The sequence below is a fragment of the Zophobas morio genome, unplaced genomic scaffold, assembly GCF_036711695.1.
Source record: "Zophobas morio isolate AGI-343-1 ecotype UQ-CSIRO unplaced genomic scaffold, CSIRO_AGI_Zmor_V1 ptg000026l, whole genome shotgun sequence".
NCBI lineage: Eukaryota > Metazoa > Arthropoda > Insecta > Coleoptera > Tenebrionidae > Zophobas > Zophobas morio.
The window spans coordinates 3,855,391-3,877,924 of NW_026972131.1; the positions used below are offsets into that span (position 1 = coordinate 3,855,391).

At 33.6% G+C, this 22,534-nt stretch overlaps 2 protein-coding genes across 3 annotated transcripts in view; one reads left to right on the forward strand and one right to left on the reverse strand.

Annotated features, from left to right (window-relative positions):
- Positions 1-10,253: 10,253 nt before the first annotated feature.
- LOC135136018 (nose resistant to fluoxetine protein 6-like) overlaps positions 10,254-22,534 on the reverse strand; it is a 37,685-nt gene continuing 25,404 nt past the window's right edge. The window contains exons 1-13 of one of the 2 annotated variants that reach the window (XM_064065133.1): positions 13,343-13,448; positions 12,656-12,807; positions 12,344-12,594; positions 12,133-12,239; positions 11,943-12,032; positions 11,836-11,894; positions 11,614-11,783; positions 11,366-11,534; positions 11,113-11,306; positions 10,906-11,050; positions 10,659-10,848; positions 10,462-10,604; positions 10,254-10,404 (exon numbers count right to left, since the gene is read on the reverse strand). In XM_064065133.1, coding sequence (XP_063921203.1) covers positions 10,285-10,404; positions 10,462-10,604; positions 10,659-10,848; positions 10,906-11,050; positions 11,113-11,306; positions 11,366-11,534; positions 11,614-11,783; positions 11,836-11,894; positions 11,943-12,032; positions 12,133-12,239; positions 12,344-12,594; positions 12,656-12,807; positions 13,343-13,421 — 1,869 coding nt within the window. In that variant the 5' untranslated portion in view covers positions 13,422-13,448 and the 3' untranslated portion in view covers positions 10,254-10,284. Of the gene's footprint in view, positions 10,405-10,461; positions 10,605-10,658; positions 10,849-10,905; positions 11,051-11,112; positions 11,307-11,365; positions 11,535-11,613; positions 11,784-11,835; positions 12,033-12,132; positions 12,240-12,343; positions 12,595-12,655; positions 12,808-13,342; positions 13,449-22,534 lie in introns of those variants that run through there. The other variant, XM_064065134.1, reaches the window with a different exon arrangement.
- Positions 21,061-21,782, forward strand: LOC135136452 (acylphosphatase-1-like). The gene is made up of 4 exons (XM_064065716.1): positions 21,061-21,224; positions 21,315-21,331; positions 21,394-21,503; positions 21,559-21,782. The coding sequence occupies exons 1-4, from the start codon at positions 21,101-21,103 to the stop codon at positions 21,671-21,673; spliced, it is 366 nt and encodes a 121-aa protein (XP_063921786.1). The 5' UTR covers positions 21,061-21,100; the 3' UTR covers positions 21,674-21,782.

A 22,534-nucleotide genomic window follows, 5' to 3' on the forward strand; every position in this document is an offset into this window, starting at 1 on the left:
GTGGGGCTAGTAACTGCTAAGATAAAACTGGTATTGGCAAATGGTATTCCCTCGAAGAAACTAAAGGGTGGGTGGGCGGGGTTAGAGGATATGTCATCTGCAAAAATCAGTCTTATCTTAGCAGGTAGTAGCCCCGCCCACCAAATCCTCTCTTTTCTTGGAGGATATGTCATTTGCGAAAATCAGTCTTATCTTATTAGGTATTAGCCCTCTAACAAGATAAAGGGCGGATGGGCCGAGCTAGTGCTTGGCAAGATAAGGCTGATATTGGCAAATAACATACATTCTAAGAAAATAACGGGCGGGTGGGTGTCGTTAGTAGTTGCTAAGATAAAACTGATATTGGCAAATGGTATTCCCTCAAAGAAAATAATGAGTAGGTGGGCGGGGTTAGAGGATATGTTATCTGCAAAAATCAGTCTTATCTTAGCAGGTACTAGCCCCGCCCACCCACCCTCTCTTTTCTTAGAGGGTATATGATTTGCAAAAATCAGTCTTATCTTAGCAGGTACTAGCCCCGCCCAATGATCCGGGATTATTTTGCCTCAAGAAAAAGGGATAATTTCGCCTTAGGTAGCATATCCGCATTCAAAAATTGTAAACTAACCTTCAATTTTTACATGCGGTAAAAAGATCATAACTAACCTACGACTGAAATGTATCTAATTCTGTCAAAACAACTACCACCGCTGTAAGACCTTTCAAATGGAAGTAATGGACTTTTAAAATATATCTTACCTTAGATCAGAGGTGCTTATTTTACATATTTTGGCACAAAACTGTGCAGAATACACAGAACGCCATCAAACTTTCAGAAGATACTAATTACAGAGCGCTTAATCAAATGACAGTTATGTTTGGTAGATGGAGCCACAAATTTTCTTACAATTGATGGGGATCATTTGACCTGAGGGGACCATTTTAGGCATTTTTCCCCTAATGTAATGTAATTCACGACACGATTATCCGTGATGGCCGTGCAGAAAATATCGATGCAGAAGTAAACCGGATGCTAGAAGAAGACGTCACTGAACCTTCAGAAAGCCCGTGGAGCTCACCCAGAAGAATGCTTATGAGTTACTGTATATCAGTTCGATATTAGACAAACTGTGAGGAGCCTGATATTTCTCCAATACCGATTTGAAGCTAGGGTATTGGCAAGTTCCTCTCGCGGTATACAGTAAGCCAATCACCGCCTTCTCCATCCAGAACCGAGGGCTGTTTCAACTTTGAGTGATGCCCTTCGACCTCCATTCCGTTTGTGCGACTTTCCAGAAGCTTCTAAATGCTATGCTGGGTCCGGACAAAAATAATTGTTTTTTTTTGGGCAAGACATGGAAGGAACAGAAGAGCAGTCTAGAAAGCGTGTTTAGAAAATGTCGCCACGCCAAATTGTTGCCGAATCCAGAGAAGTGTACGTTTTTCCAGACATCCTTGAAATATCGTGGGCAAGTTGTTTCCGAACGTGGAATTTCCACTGATCCAGACAAGGTTAAAGCGATCCAGGACATGTTACGCCGCTGCCTAGGAGTAGCGTCCAGGTACCGGGAATTTGTGCCCACATTTGCACGAATCACGGAGCCTCTGACTTGTTTACTTAGGAAGAATCATCAGTGGGAGTGCTCGGATTTTTCCGAGACCTTTAAACTTCAAGTCGACGCCAGCGACCAGGGCTAGAAAATATCCGGACAGGACCGGATAATAGCTTACGCTAGTTGCAGCCTAGCCGAACCACAAAAGAACTACCCCACTTTCGAGGAGGAATGTTTGGCTATCGTGTGGGGAATCCAGAAGATGCGCCCGTATCTCGAGGGGTATCACTTCAATGTCGAGACGGACCATCAGTCGTTGAAATGGTTACTGAGACAAGCGAATTCTCATGGTCACTCGCCCGCTGGATAATGTCCTTTACAGCCATACGACTTTGAGATGGTGTACCGAAAAGGTGTTCTGAAATAGATAGCCGACGATTTCTCCCGACATCTTCAACCGACTTCCAAAAACGTCGATACCGCCGAAGTGGCCGCCGTTAACTTCACCACCGGATGTAAGTGGTACTGTTCAAAAACCACAACGCCCCGCCGCAGGCCTTTTGGGTACGGCCAAAACCGAATCGCCTGGAAGTATCACTGGCCAGGGATGTTCCGAGAAATCGCCATCTAGGTCCCCATGTGCAACTCCTAAAAGCGATTCAAAGTCAGTCAGCGACAGTGGCGGCTGGTGGGTCAAAATTTCGGGTCGGCCAAATATTTTGAGTCTACACCTTGGTGTTATATATTTTCGTAATGTATGGCTGCTACTCATTAACCACTGACATTTTACGTGTCAGGATGTACAAAACATCTCAAATGTTTCGACCTGTTAAAATAATTTTTTATAGGAAATTGACAATGTCAGTTTGATTCCAAATACTATTAATCCTTAATTCTACTTGTTCTGCTTTATCATTAATTGAGAACCACCGAAAACATTATTTTTACTGAGTTCCCCGTCGACCGGAGGCTATACGGCTTGCCGACCCCGGACATCCACAATTAAATAATAATAATTAAATAATGACATGCAGTTAAAAAATATAAAAACAAGTAATAATAAAAGTACCAACTGTTAACTATCTTCATTTACATTTATTTTTACTTCCCGAGCGTAAGCAAAGGAAGTATTGTAATCGAGTCCGTCGGCCGACTCTCTACTTTTACGTTTTCTCGATCTTTCATGACCCCTAGAAGACGAAGAAATAGGTCTCCCATTTCCGTCTGTCTGTCCGTCTGTCCGTCTGTCCGTCTGTCCGTCCGTCTGTCCGTCTGTCCGTCTGTCCGTCTGTTGTCGCGGATTTTTATTAGACAGATAATCTCCGAAAGTACTCGACCGATTGTTGTGAAATTTTGTACTTATATTAAGAATATCATGTAGATGGTAAAACGCTAACCAAAATTTGTCGAATCATCCCCACCACTAAAGCGATGACGTCACTTCAAAATTGTACATAGTAAATGGGTTTTCAATTGTATAAAATAACATAGTCCTACACATGTAGTTTACAACTCTGAATCGACTTTTCACCCGAAACGTCCAGATTTTTGGAAAAAAAATCAAAATTATAAAACAACATTTTGAAATTTAATTTTTAATCTGCTAACCAGAATGCTTTGAAATGTTGCAGATGTTTTAAGGCTATAAAGAGCATCATAAATCTTTAGTCAAAAAATATTTGCTTATCCCCTCCAAAAACTTGATGACGTCAGCTCAAAAGTTTGTGGAATAAATCATATCTAAAATGTACAAAATATGATGAGTCTGTACTTGTGAACTATCACTCCATTAATATTTTTTGGATTTGCATATACAGGGTGACTCAAAAAAATTAATGAATGCGTAAATATATTTTATTGATTTAATCAGGAACTACAAAACCGAATGCTCTGAAATCTTGCAGATGTTTTAAGGTCATAAAGAGCATAATAAATGTTTAGTCAAAATATATTTGCTTATCCCCTCCAAAAACTTGATGACGTCAGCGCGAAAGTTTGCCGAATAAATCATATCTAAAATGTACAAAATATGATGAGCCTGTACTTGTCATTTATCACTCCATTCATATTTTTTGGATTTGCATATACAGAGTGACTCAAAAAAATTAATGAATGCGTAAATTTATTTTATTGATTTAATCAGGAACTACAAAACCGAATGCTTTGAAATCTTGCAGATGTTTTAAGGTTATAAAGAGCATAATAAATTTTTAGTCAAAATATATTTGGTTATCTTCTACAAAAAACTGATGACGTCAGCTCAAAAGTTTTCCGAATAAATCGCATCTAAAATGTACAAAATATGATGAGTCTGTACTTGTGATTTATCATTCCATTCATATTTTTGGATTTGCATATGCAGGGTGACTGAAAAAAATTAATGAAGGCGTGAATTTATTTTATCGATTTAATCAGGAATTACAAAACCGAATGCTTTGAAATCTTGGGAATATTTTAAAGTTATTATAAGCATGGTAAACTTTTGTTCAAAATGTATTTGTTCATCCCTCCTAAAAAAATTGATGACGTCACCCTTAAATTTTGCTGAATAAATCCTATCTAAAATGCAAAAAATATGATGAGTTTGTACTTGTGATTTATCATTCCATTCATATTTTTTAGATTTTCTTAAGAGGTGGTTCAAAAAAATTAATGAAGTCAATTTATTTTATTGATTAAATTAAAGGCAACACTTATTATTAGTATTACACCCCAACCAACCCAATTTGGTAGACACAAAATTTGTTAAAGGAAAAACTCGGTTGAAACATAAGGGTAGCACGCTTATTTACATCGACTTTAACGTTACAGATCTGCATTTGTTTTATGCGGTCACTTGGTTCCGCGAATGCGAAATAGACATGTTTATAATCAACCAATTGTGAATTTCACCGTCAAGAATTAAAATAAAACCCAATGTTTTATATAATAAGCGGAAGTCGAAGCAATAAAACCGACGGTCGTTTTCTTTACAGTTTCTGTGTTTGGCTCTCACGTATGCTGTTACGCCTGTCATCTTAAATTAACAATGTTTATACATACACGATTTTTAGTTGCCTCTGATACGTAGGTATACGTGAGTAAATTGTTTCGTTATTTTATTGATTATTACAAATCAATATTCAAACGACCCAATTCATTTTCCCGAAAATTTGAGAATATAATAATTTTATTCTTAGTATTACACTACATCTATCCCAACTGATATACGTGTCCTTGCAAAAATGTTGATGACGTCATCGCAATTTTTTTTTAAATTCCCACTACAAAAATGTAATGAGAAAAAAAACACAATAGGCATGCAGTCGTCAAGTTTCCGACAGCGAGGGAAGTACTGTCTAAACTCTTTAGACCAATTTTTTTTTAATGTATATGACAAATTATCAAATAAATTAATTGAATAATTGAAAAATTAAAATGATTTAAAACTTTAAATTCGTTTCTGAAATATCTGAAAACGCTTAGATGCTAAAAATACAGAAAAAGCGCATTTATGTTGTAGCTAAGTTATGTACGAAAAATAAAATTTTAGATAATTTAATGTAATTTTTTTCGTTTATTATTCATACACAGGAAAATGTATTAAATCGACAATTATTACTAAAAAAAAATAGTATGCACTGAAGAACATCGAAGCCGTTATTGTTTTGTAATTTGGTTAGCTATCTTAAATATTAAGCGTTTTAAAAACTAAATTCGCGTTGCTGGGTACGGCGAAGGAGGATTTCGCCGGACTTGGCACAACATACGTTCCGCCAGGTCTTTGTCTACTACAGTGTGCTAGACAAAGAGAACGATGAAACCGTAAGCTGCTACGAAGTCGAAACATCGAGCATAATGCATTCCTGGATACGGCGTGCCGAAATCTCGCCGGCAAAGTGTGTTTATCAGCATTTAAAATTAGCAACAAATGCTTTATTTTCTACCTACAATATAATAAAATATATTTTTAATATATATGATCTATCCTAACGTACATTCAAACTTTATTTCTTTTTTTATTTTCTAATTTCAACGCTTACTAAGTATTTTAAAATGACTGGTACGGCGTGGCCGACCCTGCCGCCCCTGACCAGCCGCCCCTGGTCAGCGACATAGCGCAGGTCTGATGCAACCACATCACATCCATGGCCTGTGGCACACCGTCAGCGTACACCTGGTTGGCCCACTGCCCCGCTCCAATAAAGGGAACGTGTATGTTTTGGTTTGCCAGGACCGGTTTACCAAATGGCTATATCTGCATACCCTAAGGAAAACCACCATCGCCACCCTGATCCGAACGTTAATCGACCGACCGAATAATAACAAGATTTGGATGTGCCAGGGTAATGATTACCGACGATGGGGTCCAATTCCACAGCGGATCCCTTGACTGCTTCCTGAAGAACTACCGCATCTAGCACCGACTGACGCCGCTGTATACGCCTGAAGCGAACTCCGTCGAGAGAGCTAATCGCGTCGTAAAAACAATGATCGCCTAGTATTGCGAAACCACAGAAAATGCTTTTCCCAAGCATTCCTGAATTTTGGCCGTGAAATCCGATGGCCCCAATGACACCGATTCTGTTGCCGATGATCCTTCCGTAACCCCTGAGCAACACTCCCTTATGATCAAGCTGAACTTAAGCCGTGCGTTCCAAACGTACATATAAGAAACACTACGATCTCTACCGCAGAAACTGGAGTTGTCACGTAGGAGACCGCGTGATGAAAAGAGAGCATCCGTTGTCTTCTGCCGTCAAAGGTTTCGCCGCCAAATTAGCCCCGAAGTTCTCCGGCTCCTATCAAGTCACCAAGGTCTTATAACCGGTCGTTTTTACGTTGAAAAACGAAGCAACCGGCCGTGTGTACAGAAACATCCACGTAAAGAATATAAAACCGGTCTACTAATCCGCCCGCTCTACGTACAAGCCCGGTTGAAAGAGCTCTTCGGCAGCTCGCCCGAGTCCGTCCAGGCGTCCCCTACGCTGCTGCTGCTGGCCTCCCCGTTGCCGGTTCTGACGCTGATCTCAGCGCTAATCTCCCAGCTTCAATCCACGCCGCCGGTCGCCGTGATGGCATCCCCGCCGATCCTATACCTGGCTTCGCCGCTGGGCATATGGTCGCCGTAGCTGGGTCTTCCTGCCGCTTCAACTCCCGTCGGAGGAAGATGGCATCGTCCCCATCCAGGGACCAGCAACATCGAACGGCCGGGAATCCTAGAAGTTTCAGTAGTTTTGGTTTAGGATTTAGTTTTTTTAGGGTGCGTTTTTGTTTCTTTGTTTCCGTGAAATTCCGTTTTGTAGTTTCGTTTGTACGCGCTTTTTTCTTTTTTTTTATTATTTTGTATATATCTTCGTTAACTGTATGTAGGATAGTATTAAGAAGTATTGTATGATCTTGTTTCGGAAAGTAACATAATCAGTTCGGCCGGCTACAAATTCGCTCCTATTTGTGCAGAAAAGGTAGACTGTGCCTCGGCATTAACCGGGGGATATTCCGTTCCGCCTTCAGGTATCAACCGAAGGATCCGTCCCGACCGCCAGAGGTTCGGCATGGAGCCAACATAGAGCACGCCTTCCCAGCCAGGGGAGTGCGGCCCGTGACAGTCAGTGATCACCATGACGTACTTAATCGAGGAAAACTACATTTGGGGACGATGACGAGCCTGATATCACCTTTGAAGACGACCGCGATCAAGGTCGTGTCAAACTCCAGGTCGACCGAGGATGATCAGAAGACGACGTCATTCGTTAATGGACAGTCACGCGATGTTTAACTCGAGGGGAAGTGTTGGACGCCTGGTAAAGTTTGTATAGGAAAATATTTCAATTGTAAATTTTTACGTGAAACTTGGTATTAATGCTCTCAACACAAATAATGAAACAAGTATTTCAGCTTTTTTTTTAAATTCCACCCCTAAGAAGATGAAAAGGGATGACAATTGACAACGTTTCTATGAGGAAACATATTTTTATGGCGAGTTTTACTTAAAACTTGGTAATAATGCTCAGAGGGCGATGTATAAAAAATATTAAAAATCAATTCAAATTTATACAGTTTAAACAAACAAAACAAAAAAATCTTTATTATAGACCGCAGTCAATAATAACTTCACTTCCATGATTACCCTTGGTCAAATTTAAATATCATTGTTGACTTTGAGAGAGAAAAACGACTAGTGAAAAAACATATTTATTGCGGTTAAACATCACAGTAAATGTTGAAAATGTTCACCATAATTTCGGAGGCTTTCACGATCGGAGTCAATATACAGGGTGACTGGGGTATATTGTGCCAGATTTTAAAGGGTTACAATATGCATTATTTTGATTCTAAAAGCCTAATAACATTTTGGCCTAAAACGTATGGTTAAGTCAGAACTTTATGTGTCTCCACGGTTTGAGAACCACTGCACTATGTAATATTAAATTTTACCAAGTAGAGAAAATTAAATACTACTGTTAGTAATTTTATTTATTTTTAAACACCTTATTAAAGCAAATGCTCAAAATGAGCTCCATTCATTCTCACACAAGCATTGGCACGACGAATCCATTGCTCTTGCACTCGTTGGAGCATTTCCGGGTCACCGCGAATGATATTGGTGGCTTCATGGATTCGTTGTCTGAGGTGATCTTCTGTTCTGATCTCTTCTGTATAAACCAACGACTTCATGTGGCCCCAAAAGAAAAAATCTAGTGGATTCAAATCGGGAGATCTGGCAGGCCAATGCTGAGCCCCGCCTCGCCCGATCCATCTTTCAGGGAATTGAACATTTAAAAACTATCGTACCAGACGGCTAAAATGAGGTGGCGCCCCATCATGTAGAAACCACATACTTTCCCGGATATGTAGCGGCACTTCTTCCAACAATTCCTGTAAATTTCTTCTTAAAAATCGCCAATAAATGGCACCCGTTAACCGCGGGGGCAGTTCAAAAGGTCCTATAAGATAACTGTTTACAATACCGGCCCATAGATTAATTGAAAACTCCTGCTGAAAACGGGTTTGTCTTATGGCATGCGGATTTTCATCTGCCCAAACGTGAACGTTGTGATAATTAAAAATTCCCCAACGCGTAAATCCTGTCTCGTCTGATGCCAAAATAATACGAGGAAAGTCGGAATTTTCTTCTACCTTTCGTAGAAACCAACTACAAAATGCAAAACGGGGTTGATAATCAGCTGGAGATAGAGCTTGTACACGCTGAACATGGTATGGATATAATAACTGTTCTCGTAGTGTTCTCCAAATGGTCCATTGAGACACATTAAATCGTTTGGCAAGGCATCTTGTACTAATTCCAGGATCATCATGTACAACATCCAACACCTCTTCTTCAATATTGACAATTCGCTGAGGGCGTTGTGGACCTCATTCGACTCTTCTAGGTAACAAGGAACCCGTCTCTTGGAGTCGCTGGTGCAGATCTTGAAACATTCTTCTTGAGGGTAACCGTCGGTGAGGGAAACGAGTGCCATACAAACGCGCTGCCACACGGGCTACTCCGCGTACCTCTCCATAAATTAAATGAATGTCCGCTAATTCTCTAAGTGAATACCCATTGACATCCATCGTAAATTTATTAAAACATGTTCACAGATACTTTGACAAATTGTCAAACAGGAGTATTATTTTATTATTGAATTTATTGTCATGGTTTCTAATAAAACAACTGTAAAAATTTCAATATATCAGGTGAATTCCAGCGGTTTTCAACCGGTGGACTATGAAATTTGTGTATTCTATAACTCTTTTGGAATAAGTCTGAGCTGTAAATGTTATTAAGGTTTTTTACTCAAAATAATGCAAACTATCACCCCTTAAAATCTGTCACAATAAACCCCAGTCAGGCTGTATGATCGTTTTGCGGGTTGGGACCGTGTTATTTGAGTTTTGGGCTCACCGTTTCGCACACTTTCGTAAGTGGTATCTTCAGGAAGAGGGTTGAGAAATTAGGAAAAAGGCAAAAGAGGCGAGACTCTTCTGGTAGAGAGTTGGCGGGAGAAACCGTCGTGGCTGAAGCTAATTGGCCGACTCAGGGCGGAGTGGGGGGAGATAAACGAACAATTGCATCCAATGTGGGCTTCCAAATATTTGACAGATAATAACCATTGCCTCGGTTGAGATTATGAGGACATTTATGGATTTCAATAGCTTCGCGGATTTTCCGGTAATACTCGTAGAATGTGGTGCTTTGGACGGAACTTTGGAATTTTCAAACAGAATAGTGTGACCGCTTTCATGTTGGTGTTCAGCTACGGTCGAGTGGGACAGAAGACCTGTTTTAAGACAACGTTTGTGCTCTTGAATTCGAATTTTTATGGACCGACCAGTTTCTCCTATATATTTTACACCACAGGAGCAGGAAATGCTGATAGATTCCTCTACAGTGTAGAGCTTGGTGAGAATCTTTGACGGAAGGAAGAATTTGTGTAACTTTAGTTGCAGGTTTGAATACTGTTTTAACTTTTTGCCTTTTGAGTATTTTGACCAAACGGTCGGTGACCTGAGGCATGAATGGGAGATATGTAGTCGATACGAGATCACACTATCAAGTCAGCCATTCAACGTCAGCTTAATCCCAATTCTAACAATACTTGAAATCACCCAACTGATCTCATTTTTTAAATCCATGGTCAATTATGTCCTTAGAATCATTTATAAAAACCCTGTATTATCGCCCGTTACAGTAGTACGTAAAAAGGTCGTATGATATGTTTGATGTAAAATTAAAACTACTTATATACATGTATATATGTTTTGTTATTTAATATGTTCTTTTATCCAAGACAATTTTTTGTAATGCAGATACTGGCATTTCTATGAAGAGAGTAACCACCAATGCCGACAAGTATGCGATAGCTACATCGCCCAGCCAACTGTGCACCTATAAAACAAAAACAAGAAATAGATCTGCTATTTTTGAGCACCTGTACCTAATTACCAGTAACATTTCATTCGTGTAAAGAGGTTGACGGTGAACAGCTATTCTTAATCTTATCAAAGTAACGTGAATCAAATATGCACTAAATGTTAATCGGCCAAGAACCTGTGCTGGTGGCCAACGACAAACCCAAACACAAAACCCTAAAAAAACTCTGTTAAAAAGAAAGAAATTCAACAGCAAAATAAACAAAGTACATCCAATATTTTGAGTCATTCCGTATATTCCAATGCCAAGTCCTAACCCGAAAACGTATTTTCCGAAGCCCCAGTACAGAGCTGATTCTAATCTAGTATATGAATAATTGTCTTGGTACATTTTTCCGGCAACAAGGATTACAGAAATGGATAACCCGAATGAAAGGATCCACCATAAGATCACGTATATCTGAAAATCATTATACATATATCGTAATCTGACGATTTTTGTACACAACAGGTTTACCTTCGCTTTAAATACATTTTTCCTGTTCGTTTTGTAGAAGAAGTATCCAAACATAACACCTAACGCATAACCTGTAATATTTGAATAAGACGCTGAATACATGATGTGCCATTGGGGAATTTGAAGGGTGTAATTATACAAAACCCTAAAATACAGCTGGCTTATTAATATGCGATCAAGTTGACGTTAAATAATATATTTACTCACTCGGGAAACTGTCGAACTAATATGTCGTAATTGTTTACGTAACTAATTACAGCAGGAATCAAAATGCCAACTGCTGTAGTACTTGCAATAATTAACTTGCAGTACTTCTCAGCTGATTTCATTACATATATTACTATCAAAAATATTAAAAATAACTGAGTATCAGTTGCCAAATACCAAGTTTGCTGAAGACACTGAAAATCAATAATGCCATAATGTCATAAGACAAAAAAGTGTATCTCCTGGAACTTACCATTTCTTCTTTATTTACGTAATTATTAATATATAGTAAATTGGTCCACCAATTTTTTCGACAATTTCTATACTCATCACCTATTATTTTATCCCAAAATGGACCACGTGAAATATGAATTAGCCATGTACAATGAAATGCAACAACGAAAGCTAAGGTCGGTGTTAACCTGTAAATTATCAAGTAAATTTACGTCAATTCATTATCTTATTTTATTAGATATTGCTTAAAATTGAGAACAGTTTTACCTTAGATATCGAAGAATAAAGATGCTGAAAAGATCTTGGATTCTCAATTTTTGTTTTCCTTCGAATGTACAGTATACTTTGTATGTTAATAGCCATCCAGATATTAAAAAAAAGGTTTGCACAACATACCCACCATTTGTTATGAATGCATTTAAAAAATTCGTATGTACCTACAATAATTTTTCAGAAAAAAAATAACGCTTGAAATAAGACCTCATTTACACTTTCATTGTATATAGGGTTAGACACTGGTGTTGCAAACTGAACCATAATCGTGTGCGCTAAAATAACACACATCATATTGTAAAAACGAACTCCCTGTATACAACTTAAAGATATGTCGTCTGGATTTTTTGGAGTGTGATCCATAAGTCTATAAAAATTCTTTGGAAGCGAAAATGCTGCTAAAACCCGCCCATCTAAAAGAAGTCGTTCATTTACAAATTAATAATAAGAAAAAGATTGTAAAAATAATTCAATTCGTAGACTCTTATATGCTATACAGGTTCCCATACTTACATCCAGATCTTGTAATTCGTTCGTATTCGTGTTTTAGCTTGTATCTAGCTGCACCTTCATACAATGACGCCACAGCGATAAATATAAAGTATAAAACGATAAAAACTCTAAAAAAAATCCAAAATAAGTTTTCTACATGTAACAAAAAAATTCAAACTACTTCAAATTGTACTGACATTGAAGTATCTAAAAACGCAGATATTATACTAACCCAAATAATATGTCATAAATGTCAACCACACGTGCAGATCTTGTATTGTCACAGTGTATTTTGACTACTTTTCCTCTGATCCCTAGCTGGAAATACTTCTCATTGTAACAATCGGCTAGACTATCAACAGCCACTCCTAAATTATCAGAGGAATAGTTGCCAATCTGTAATGCTTTTGGACATGCTTCTGGAATACATACTCCATGTCTTAGTAAGTCATGTCTGTAATTACTGGGTTTTGAACTTATTTTCTGTAAAATATACTTGTAGTTATTCTAAGCTCAAACTTTTCACTGATTGCTGCATTCCCACCTCTATTGTATTCCAAATTTCGGTCACATTCGATGACTCATTTTGATACAACTGAAATGTAATCGAACAGTACAGACTGTCATCTCCGCGGAGCATACATCGGTCGTAGTCATCAAAGTGGAAGAGAGGAGGCATAGAAACATATTGTTTACCTGTAATAGCAAATTAATATCAATTATGAAAAGTATAAAAATTGGTCAAAAGTTATTCTGCAGAACTTCCCTCGTTTCTCTGAAAAATTATAAAATTAGATTTTGCTATGTTTGTTTTGTGACAACCTATATAAAGTAAAAACCAACTGTCTGTCTGTCTGTCTGTCTGTCTGTATCCATTTGTATTAGACACGTAATCTCGGAAACTGTTGAACAGATTGTTGTCCAATTTTGGATGTATGTTAGAAATATCATGTAATGTATGTAATATTCGAATACTCAAGAATTCCAAGAGAAACTACCTATTTTGAATTCAGTACAGGTACCTAATGCATCTGATTTCGAAAAGGTTGTAAGAAAAATTACTCAACGCCAAAAAAGGAAACTAATATGTATAAACAATAACAACAATAACAAAGAAAGCGATAAGAAGAAGATGTCTGAATTAATTATCGCTTCAAAATCTTTATTTCAATGTTAGTAACACCTACAAGAGATTTATATGTCTCAAATTTGTTATTTTTAAAAGACTAACCTGTGGGAACGTCTGCAATTACACAAAAACATACGTTGTACAATATGAGTACACAAAAAAAATGGGTTTTACTACACATTGAGCACTAAATTTTATGCACCGATCTCTTGCTTAGAACAAATGACTACTAGTTTAACTTGATGGACAACACGTAGACAATACCGACCTAACATCCTTCAACCAAATGTGCGCAATTTATTTTCACAATTTTATGACGAATAAAATTACAGCAAAAGTGTATAAATATATTCAAATATAAGAAAATTGTGCGACATTACAACTTCAAACTAAATGATTTATTTTTTTTTCCAATATTTTGTCTAATAAATATTTTTAAGATTTAGCAACCAAATATCGATATTCATTTTTGAATGAATTTTGAATTTTGGACACGTTTAATCGCTTTTCATCTAGTTTATTAAAACTGATGCCATAAAACACAAATGGGTAATTCATCCTTAAAACTTTACATTGTTGTTTTCTTGCACAATTGCTAAATCAGGTATGTATTTAGGACAAACAACTTTTACAAGATTTATAAAAATAAAAATTTTTCTAATGCAATAAATAATACTGCGGTGCTGCAGGTTTTGGTATATGGTTTTTCAGATGGGATTTTACGAAACTTATCGCGAGCTACTATTAATCAATACAAGATCCAATACAAATTTATTAAACATATTTGAAACGACGTAACATACCTATTTTACTATTTTGTCAGAATTATACGGAATTAGATGAATTATTTCTGAATAACTGACGAAGTAAATTGGTGCACCGATATATTTTTAACACCTGTAGAATTGATTTTAAAAAACTGATCTGAGGTGACCCTACATATTCAGAGTTTTTCTCATACAGATTTTTTTAACGAGAATTAATTATCATTCCATAAATGTACTTTTTTTCAGGAAATAATCTGCAAAATATCCGCTCGTGCAAATCAAGTTGACTCCGAATTTTCTATCCTGCGCATTCGCGCACCCGAGAAAATCAAAATTGTCGACTATTTGACGTGCATTCGGGATATATTTATTAGAGACATTACTATTGAAAATTTCAAACGATTTTTATCAATATTCTGTGTGGTTATTTTTATCTTTTGGAAACGTTATGATCTACTTTGGATGAGTTTTTATTTATTTTTATTAATCGGTGTTTTAATTTTCCTATTTCTTGACTTTCGACTGTTTCGATTTTTCAGTTTTTCAATTCTCCAATTTTTCTATTTTTCAGGTTTTTGATTTTCCAATTTTTCTATTTTTTTAAGGTTTCGATTTTTCGACTTCTCAATTTTTAAATTTTTTAATTTCTCAGTTTTTGGATGTTTTAGTTTAGGGATTTTTCAGATGATTTAGGGTAAATGTGTACAAGAGTACGCACTTAGTGTAAAACTGTCAACAACTTTTTAGTTTTTTCGAATAGACAAATTTTATGATATGGGTTCGTTATATACATGTTTAGAGATCAGATATATTCAGTTGTATGTCCCAAGACCACTATATTTTAAGAGTAATTAAAATTTTTGTCAAGATGTGTAAATGCGCACTCTTAGACAGTTCATTGCACAAGAGTGCGCATTTGAACGCTTATGAGTGCGAATTACATTTTATGAAAAAATATTTGTTTCTAAGGTGAAAATAAATGGGAATAAGTGACTACAGACTACACATAAAACGGGAGACCTATTTCTTCGTGCTCTAGAGGTCTTGAAAAGTCGAGAAAACGTAAAAATAGAGAGTCGGTCGACGGACTCGATAACAACACGCTCACGAAGTAAAAATAAAAAAAAAAAAATCACCATAACCACCACCACACAACTTGAGAAGCAGTACAAAGTAGTAGAGTTAAATAATTCATTATCGTATGATATGTATCTCCAAGACTAGTCGACTACGTATTGCAAGCAATGCGCACTCTTATACAATACCTCACTGCGCACTCTTGTACATTTGTACATAACCTAATGTTTTCAAAGTTAAAAGCTTTTGACGGATAGAAAGTATAAAACTGTTAATGTATAACGAGACCTTAAAATTTACAGCTAATGAAAATTATTACTGTAAAATAAAAGAACTGATACGTACCTTACAAAAAACTAAAACTATGAGCGGTAAAAATTACATCCACACAACGTGTGAACATAAAATCGTCAGTATGACCAAACTATAAACTATATTCAGGTCACTTTTGCACCCTTATCTCAGGTTTAGCATTAAATTCTGAATGGTATAACTTCATCTTACCCAGATGGCACTAATAAGCAGAAATCATCAGTGCGTACTCTTATACATATTCGCACTCTTGTACACATTTACCCTATTATTCAATTTTTCGATTTTACAATTTCTGAATTTTTCAAGGTTTCAGTTTTACGTTTTTCCAATTCCTCCTCTTCAATTTTCAAATTTGACTTTTGCAAACCATTTTTTCGATTTTTCATTTCTTCAATTCTTCAATTTTTCAATTTATTAAGGTTTTGAGTTTTCGGCTTCACTTGTTTGACTTTTTGATTTTCAGTTTTTTAATTTCTCAGTTTTTTAGTTTCTCAGTTTTTGGATATTTTAGTTTAGGGGTTTTGCAGTTTTTCTTTCATTTTTCAATTTTTCGAAATTTTAGTTTTGGGATTTTTCAGAAGATATTTATTATTCAATTTTTCGATTTTACAGTTTCTCGATTTTCAATTTTTTAATCTCTCAATTTTCCAATGTTTCACTTTTACGTTTTTTCCACTTTTCTCTTCAATTTTTCGATTTTTTAATATTTCTATTTTTCATTTTTTCAATTTTTGATTTTTCCAAATTCTCAATTTTTCGATTTTTCAGTAATTAATCGATCGATGTTTTGATTTTCCCATTTTTTGACTTTTGACTCTTTCGATTTTTCAGTTTTTCTGTTTATTAAGGTTTCGATTTTTTGACTTCAATTTTTAAATTTTTCAATGTTATAATTTAATAATTTCTTCTTCTTTAATTTTTCAAATTTTCGATAGTTTTCTTTTGGGATTGTTGTTGTTTATTATTCATTTTTCGATTTTACAATTTCGCAATTTTTCAATTTCTCGATTTCAATTTCTCGATTTTCAATTTTTCAATTTCTCGGTGTTTTTATATGTTTCAGTTCTATGTTTTTTCGATTTTTCTCTTCAATTTTACAATTTTTAATAATTTCCATTTTTTACTTTTTCAATTTTTCAGTTTTGATTTTTCTAAATTCTCAATTTTTCGATTTTTCAATAAGTAATCGAGCAATGTTTTAATTTTCCCATTTTTTGATTTCTGACTCTTTCGATTTTCCAGTCTTTAATATTTCGATTTTTCAGGTTTTTGATTTTTCAATGTTTCTCTTGTTTAAGGTTTCGACTTCACATTTTTGATTTTTCGATCTTTCAATTTTTCAATTTTTTAATTTCTTAGATTTTGGAGGTTTCAGTTTCGTGTTTTTCAATTTTTAAACTTTCTTCAGTTTAGGGAATTTTCAGATTATTTATTATTCAATTTTTATATTTTACAATTTCCCAATTTTTTACAATTTTTCTTTATTCTTCAATTTTTCTATTTTTAGGTTTTGATTTTTCGACTTTACTTTTTGACTTTTTGATTTCTTATTTTTTCAATATTTTAATTTTTCAGTTTTTGGATATTTTAGTTCTGAGATTTTTCAGTTTTTCTTTCATTTTTCAATTTTTCGAAGTTTCAGTTTCGAGACTTTTCAGTTTATTTATTTTATTATTCGATTTTTCGATTTTACAATTTCTCAATTTTTCGATGTTTCAATTTTACGTTGGTCCAATTTTTCTCCTCTTCAATTTTACGATTTTTAAATATTTGGTTTTAGCAATTTTTCAAATTTGACTTTTGTAAACTCTCAGTTTTACGATTTTTTATTTCAATTCTCCAATTTTTAAATTTTTATGGTTTTTGATTTTTCAATTTTTCGACTTCACTTTTTGACTTTTTGATTTCTCATTTTTTAAATTTCTTTAATTTTTCAGTTTTTGGACATTTTAGTTTAGCAATTTTTCAGTTTTTCTTTCATTTTTAAAATTTTTGAAATTTTTGTTTCAGCATTTTTCAGATTATTATTTGTTATTCAATTTTTCGATTTTACAATTTCTCGATTTCAATTTCTCGATTTTCCAATTTTTTAATTTCTCAATTTTTCGATGTTTCAGTTTTACGTTTTTTCAATTTTTCTCTTCAAATTTACCATTCTTAAATATTTCTATTTTTCAATTTTTCAGTTTTTGATTTTTCTAAATTCTCAATTTTTCGATTTTTCGATAATTAATTGATCGATGTTGATTTTCCCATTCCTTGACTTTTGACTGTTTCGATTTTCCAGTTCTTCAATTCTTCAATTTTTCGATTTTTCAGGTTTTTGATTTTTCAATTTTTCTTTTTTTAAGGTTTCGATTTTTCGACTTCACTTTTTTGATTTTTCGATTTTTAAATTTTTCAATTTTTTAATTTCTTACTTTTTGGATGTTTCAGTCCTGAGATTTTTCAGTTTTTCTTTCATTTGTCAATTTTTCAAAGTTTCAGGTTCGGGATTTTTCAGTTTATTTATTATTCAATTTTTCGATGTTTCAATTTTACGTTTTCCAATTTTTCTCCTCTTCAATTTTACGATTTTTAAATATTTGGTTTTAGTAGTTTTTCAAATTTGATTTTTGTAAATTCTGTTTTTCTATTTTCCATTTCTTCAATTCTTCAATTTTTCAATTTTTTAGGTTTTTGATTTTTCAATTTTCTTTTTTTAAGGTCTCGATTTTTCGACTTCACAGTCTTGATTTTTCGATCTTTCAATTTTTCAATTTTATAATTTCTTAGATTTTGAATGTTTCACTTGTGATTTTCCAGTTTTTCTTTCATTTTTCAATTTTTTAAAGTTTCAGTTTCGGGATTTTTCAGTTTAATTATTATTCAATTTTTTGATGTATCAATTTTACGTTTTCCAATTTTTCTCCTCTTCAATTTTACGATTTTTAAATATTTGGTTTTAGTACTTTTTCAAATTTGACTTGTAAATTCTGTTTTTGATTTTTCAATTTTTCAATTTTTTCAGGTTTTGATTTTTCGACTTCACTTTAGACTTTTTGTTTTCTCATTTTTTAAATTTTTTAATTTTTCAGATTTTTGATATTTTTGTTTTGAGATTTTTCAGTTTTTCTTTCATTTTTCAAATTTTCGAAATTTTTGTTTTGGGATGTTTCAGATTATTTATTATTCAATTTTTAGATTTTCCAATTTCTCAATTTTTCAATTTCTCGATTACAATTTCTCGGTTTTCAATTTTTCAATTTCTCAAGTTTCCGATGTTTCAGTTTTACGTTTTTTCAATTTTTCTCTACAATTTTACGATTTTTAAATGTTCCATTTTTTAAATTTTCAATTTTTAATTTTTCTAAATTCTCAGTTTTTCGATTTTTCAATAATTAATCGATGGATGTTTGTGATTTTCCCATTTCTTGATTTTAGACTGTTTCGATTTTCCAGTTCTTTCTTCAATTCATCAATTTTTCAATTTTTTTAGGTTTTTGATTTCTCAATTTTTTAAGTTTTTTAGGTTTTGATTTCACGACTTCACTTTTTGACTTTTTGAATTCTCATTTTTTAAATTTCTTTAATTTTTCAGTTTTTGGACATTTTAGTTTTGCGATTTTTCAGTTTTTCGTTCATTTTTAAAATTTTTGAAATTTTTGTTTAGCATTTTTCAGATTACTATTTGTTATTCAATTTTTCGATTTTACAATTTCTCGATTTTCCAATTTTTCAATTTCTCAATTTTCGATGTTTCAGTTTTACGTTTTTTCAATTTTTCTCTTCAAATTTACGATTCTTAAATATTTCTACTTTTCAATTTTTCAGTTTTTGATTTTTCTAAATTCTCAATTTTTCGATTTTTCGATAATTAATCGATCGATGTTGATTTTCCCATTCCTTGACTTTTGACTGTTTCGATTTTCCAGTTCTTCAATTCTTCAATTTTTCGATTTTTCAGGTTTTTGATTTTTCAATTTTTCTTTTTTTAAGGTTTCGATTTTTCGACTTCACTTTTTTGATTTTTCGATTTTTAAATTTTTCAATTTTTTCATTTCTTACTTTTTGGATGTTTCAGTTTTTCTTTCATTTGTCAATTTTTCAAAGTTTTAGGTTCGGGATTGTTCAGTTTATTTATTATTCAATTTTTCGATGTTTCAACTTTACGTTTTCCAGTTTTTCTCCTCTTCAATTTTACGATTTTTAGATATTTGATTTTAGTACTTTTTCAAATTTGACTTTTGTAAATTCTGTTTTTCGATTTTTCATTTCTTCAAATTTTCAATTTTTTAGGTTTTTGATTTCTCATTTTTTTAATTTTTTAATTTTTCAGTTATTGGATATTTTAGTTTTGAGATTTTTCAGCTTTTTTTTCATTTTTCAAATTTTCGAAATTTCTGTTTTGGGATTTTTCAGATTATTTATTTTCAATTTTTCAATTTTACAATTTCGCAATTTTCAATTTCTCGATTTCAATTTCTCAGTTTTCAATTTTTCAATTTCTCAATTTTACCAATGTTTCAGTATTACGTTTTTTCAATTTTTCTCTACAATTTTTCGATTTTTTAAATTTTCAATTATGATTTTTCTAAATTCTCAATTTTTCGATTTTTCAATAATTAATCGATAGATGTTTTGATTTTCCCATTTCTTGACTTTGACTGTTTCGATTTTCCAGTTCTTCAATTTTTCAATTTTTCAATTTTTTTAGGTTTTTGATTTTTCAATTTTTTAATTTTTTTAGGTTTTGATTTTACGACTTCATTTTTTGAGTTTTTGATTTCTAATTTTTTCAATTTTTTAAGTTCTTAATTTTTGGGTATTTCAGCTTTGAGATTTTCCAATTTTTCCCTTCTTCAGTTTTTCTTTCATTTTTCAATTTTTCGAAATTTTAGATTTGGGATTTTTCAGATTCTCGATTTTCAATATTTCTCCTCAATTTTTCGATTTTTAATTATTTTGATTTTTCAATCAATCAATGTTTTGGTTTTCTCATTTTTTCACTTTCGACTGTTTCGACTTTTCAAGTTTTCGATTTTTTTAAATGTTCCGATTTCTTAATATTTCGATGTTTCGACTTCCCGGTTTTAGATTTTCTGTTTCTCAATTTTTCGGTTTTTCAAATTTTCGGTTTTTAGATCTTCCAATTTTTCGACATTTTCATTTTTCAATTTTTCGATTTTTTGAAGTTAGAAGTTTCGATATCTCGATTTTTTGGTTTTTAAATTTTAGGTTCTTTAGGTTCTTCGATATTTTTATTCTTCAATTTTTTAAATTTTACATTTTTTGATATAAAAAATGTTCACTTATTCGTTATAAACTACTATTTCCCGCAGAAATTATAGTCCAAACCAACCAATTAAGGCGATACTGGCCTAAACGCGCTTTGGTCTGTAGGTCAAACAAGTTCTCAGGAAAGCCATTACACCTAGGAATGTGTATTTTGGGTTGCATTTCAATTAGGGGAAGCCATTTATTCCTAATGGACTACCTGTATATGTTAGCTCTTTTCAGTGGTGCCTAATTACATTTGTTCTGTAATTTTTGTTTTACCATAGTTAAATAGTTAACAGAACTATTTTTTTTACATTAATGTAAAGAATAAAGTCCACTAAAATTTGAAAATCCCGCGTTTGAATAACAAGGTCAATCACATTACACAGACCATTAGCTCCGTTACCATAGTGATCCATAACCTGACAACGATTCCTGCGCGATGTCAAATTTTTGTTTATTATTTGTACCGTTGTTAATTTCGCCGGTCATACTTTTAGATCTCCCAAATATGACTTCAATTAAATTGCTTGCTACTGACTTCGAAGTTTACGGTCGTGTACAAGGTAATAAATGTATTACATAATACTTTAAAATTTTAATAACCTTAGCATGAAAAAACTGGCGATTTGACAACTCTTATGTAATTTTCCCAGGAGTTTTCTTCCGCAAGGTAAGGCCATGGTTAGGTTTGTCGTTTGTCAAGCAACAGTAACTAAAAATCCGCGTCTTTAGTACACACAACAAGAAGCGACAAAATTGGGCTTAAAAGGATGGTGCATGAATACAAGTTCGGGCACAGTGAAAGGTGTGATAGAAGGAGACGTTAACAAAGTTGCTGATATGTAAATAAATTGATTCGTTAGAACGTTTGGAGGGTGCTATAATTGCCTGTTTCAGGAAACGTTGGCTGCAAACAACAGGAAGTCCACAATCTAGAATTGACAAAGCAGAATTTACTAATGAGAGGCAGATTAACAGTTTCACATATGATTCTTTTAAAATCAAACGATAATGTCTAGATGAAATTGTCAGTATTTATTGATATTTATTTTGAAAAGGAAACAGTTGAGAGGAATTGTAATACCAGTCTGGTAAATAAATTATAACCAATTCAGATTGAATTTATATATATTTTTTTAATTTAACATGTACCTAACCGCATTTTTTGTCACACCGGGAATGTAGTTATTTACCTATTGTGTAAGTCAGGCTTGGATATTATGGGTTGTTTTGACAAGTTGTTTTCTGACATAACTCAAACTGAAAAGCGTTGAAAAGTAAGTTCAGTTGACAGCTAAAAATTGCGGGCTATTAGTATCAAAAACAAAAAACTTCCTTCTAACTTTAATAGTAGGGCGATATTTTTGCCTATACATATGTAGTTCATCACCAGAACCGGAGTTGGGAATTTTGCCGCCCGGGATAAAGTGACTATGTAGGGTGCCTCAACTTTCGTTAAATATGTTTAATATTTATATCATAGAAAACGGGATCACTAGGTTTAAAATTAAGAATGCATTGATGATCTTCACTACAGAAAATTGAAAAGTTATTCGTTTTCAGGTGTTCATTTTATTTGTTCACGCCTGAATATTTCTGTATAGGCAACCCATTTTACGTTTCATAAACAGCTTGGATTAATTTTTATTTTTAAATAATAATGAACGCATAGAGAGTAATGATCAGAACCAAAATTTTGACAAATTATTTCTGTCAGCCAAATATTTTCAATTTTCGTTTGCTTTAAAATGTTTTCGAATTCTGAAAAAACAGACATGTTATTAACATGGGGAAGGTGTGACAAAAATTTTGATGCTGCTGTTCGTGTCTACGGCAGGCAATATCCCAATAGAAGAATTCCCTCAAATCAAGC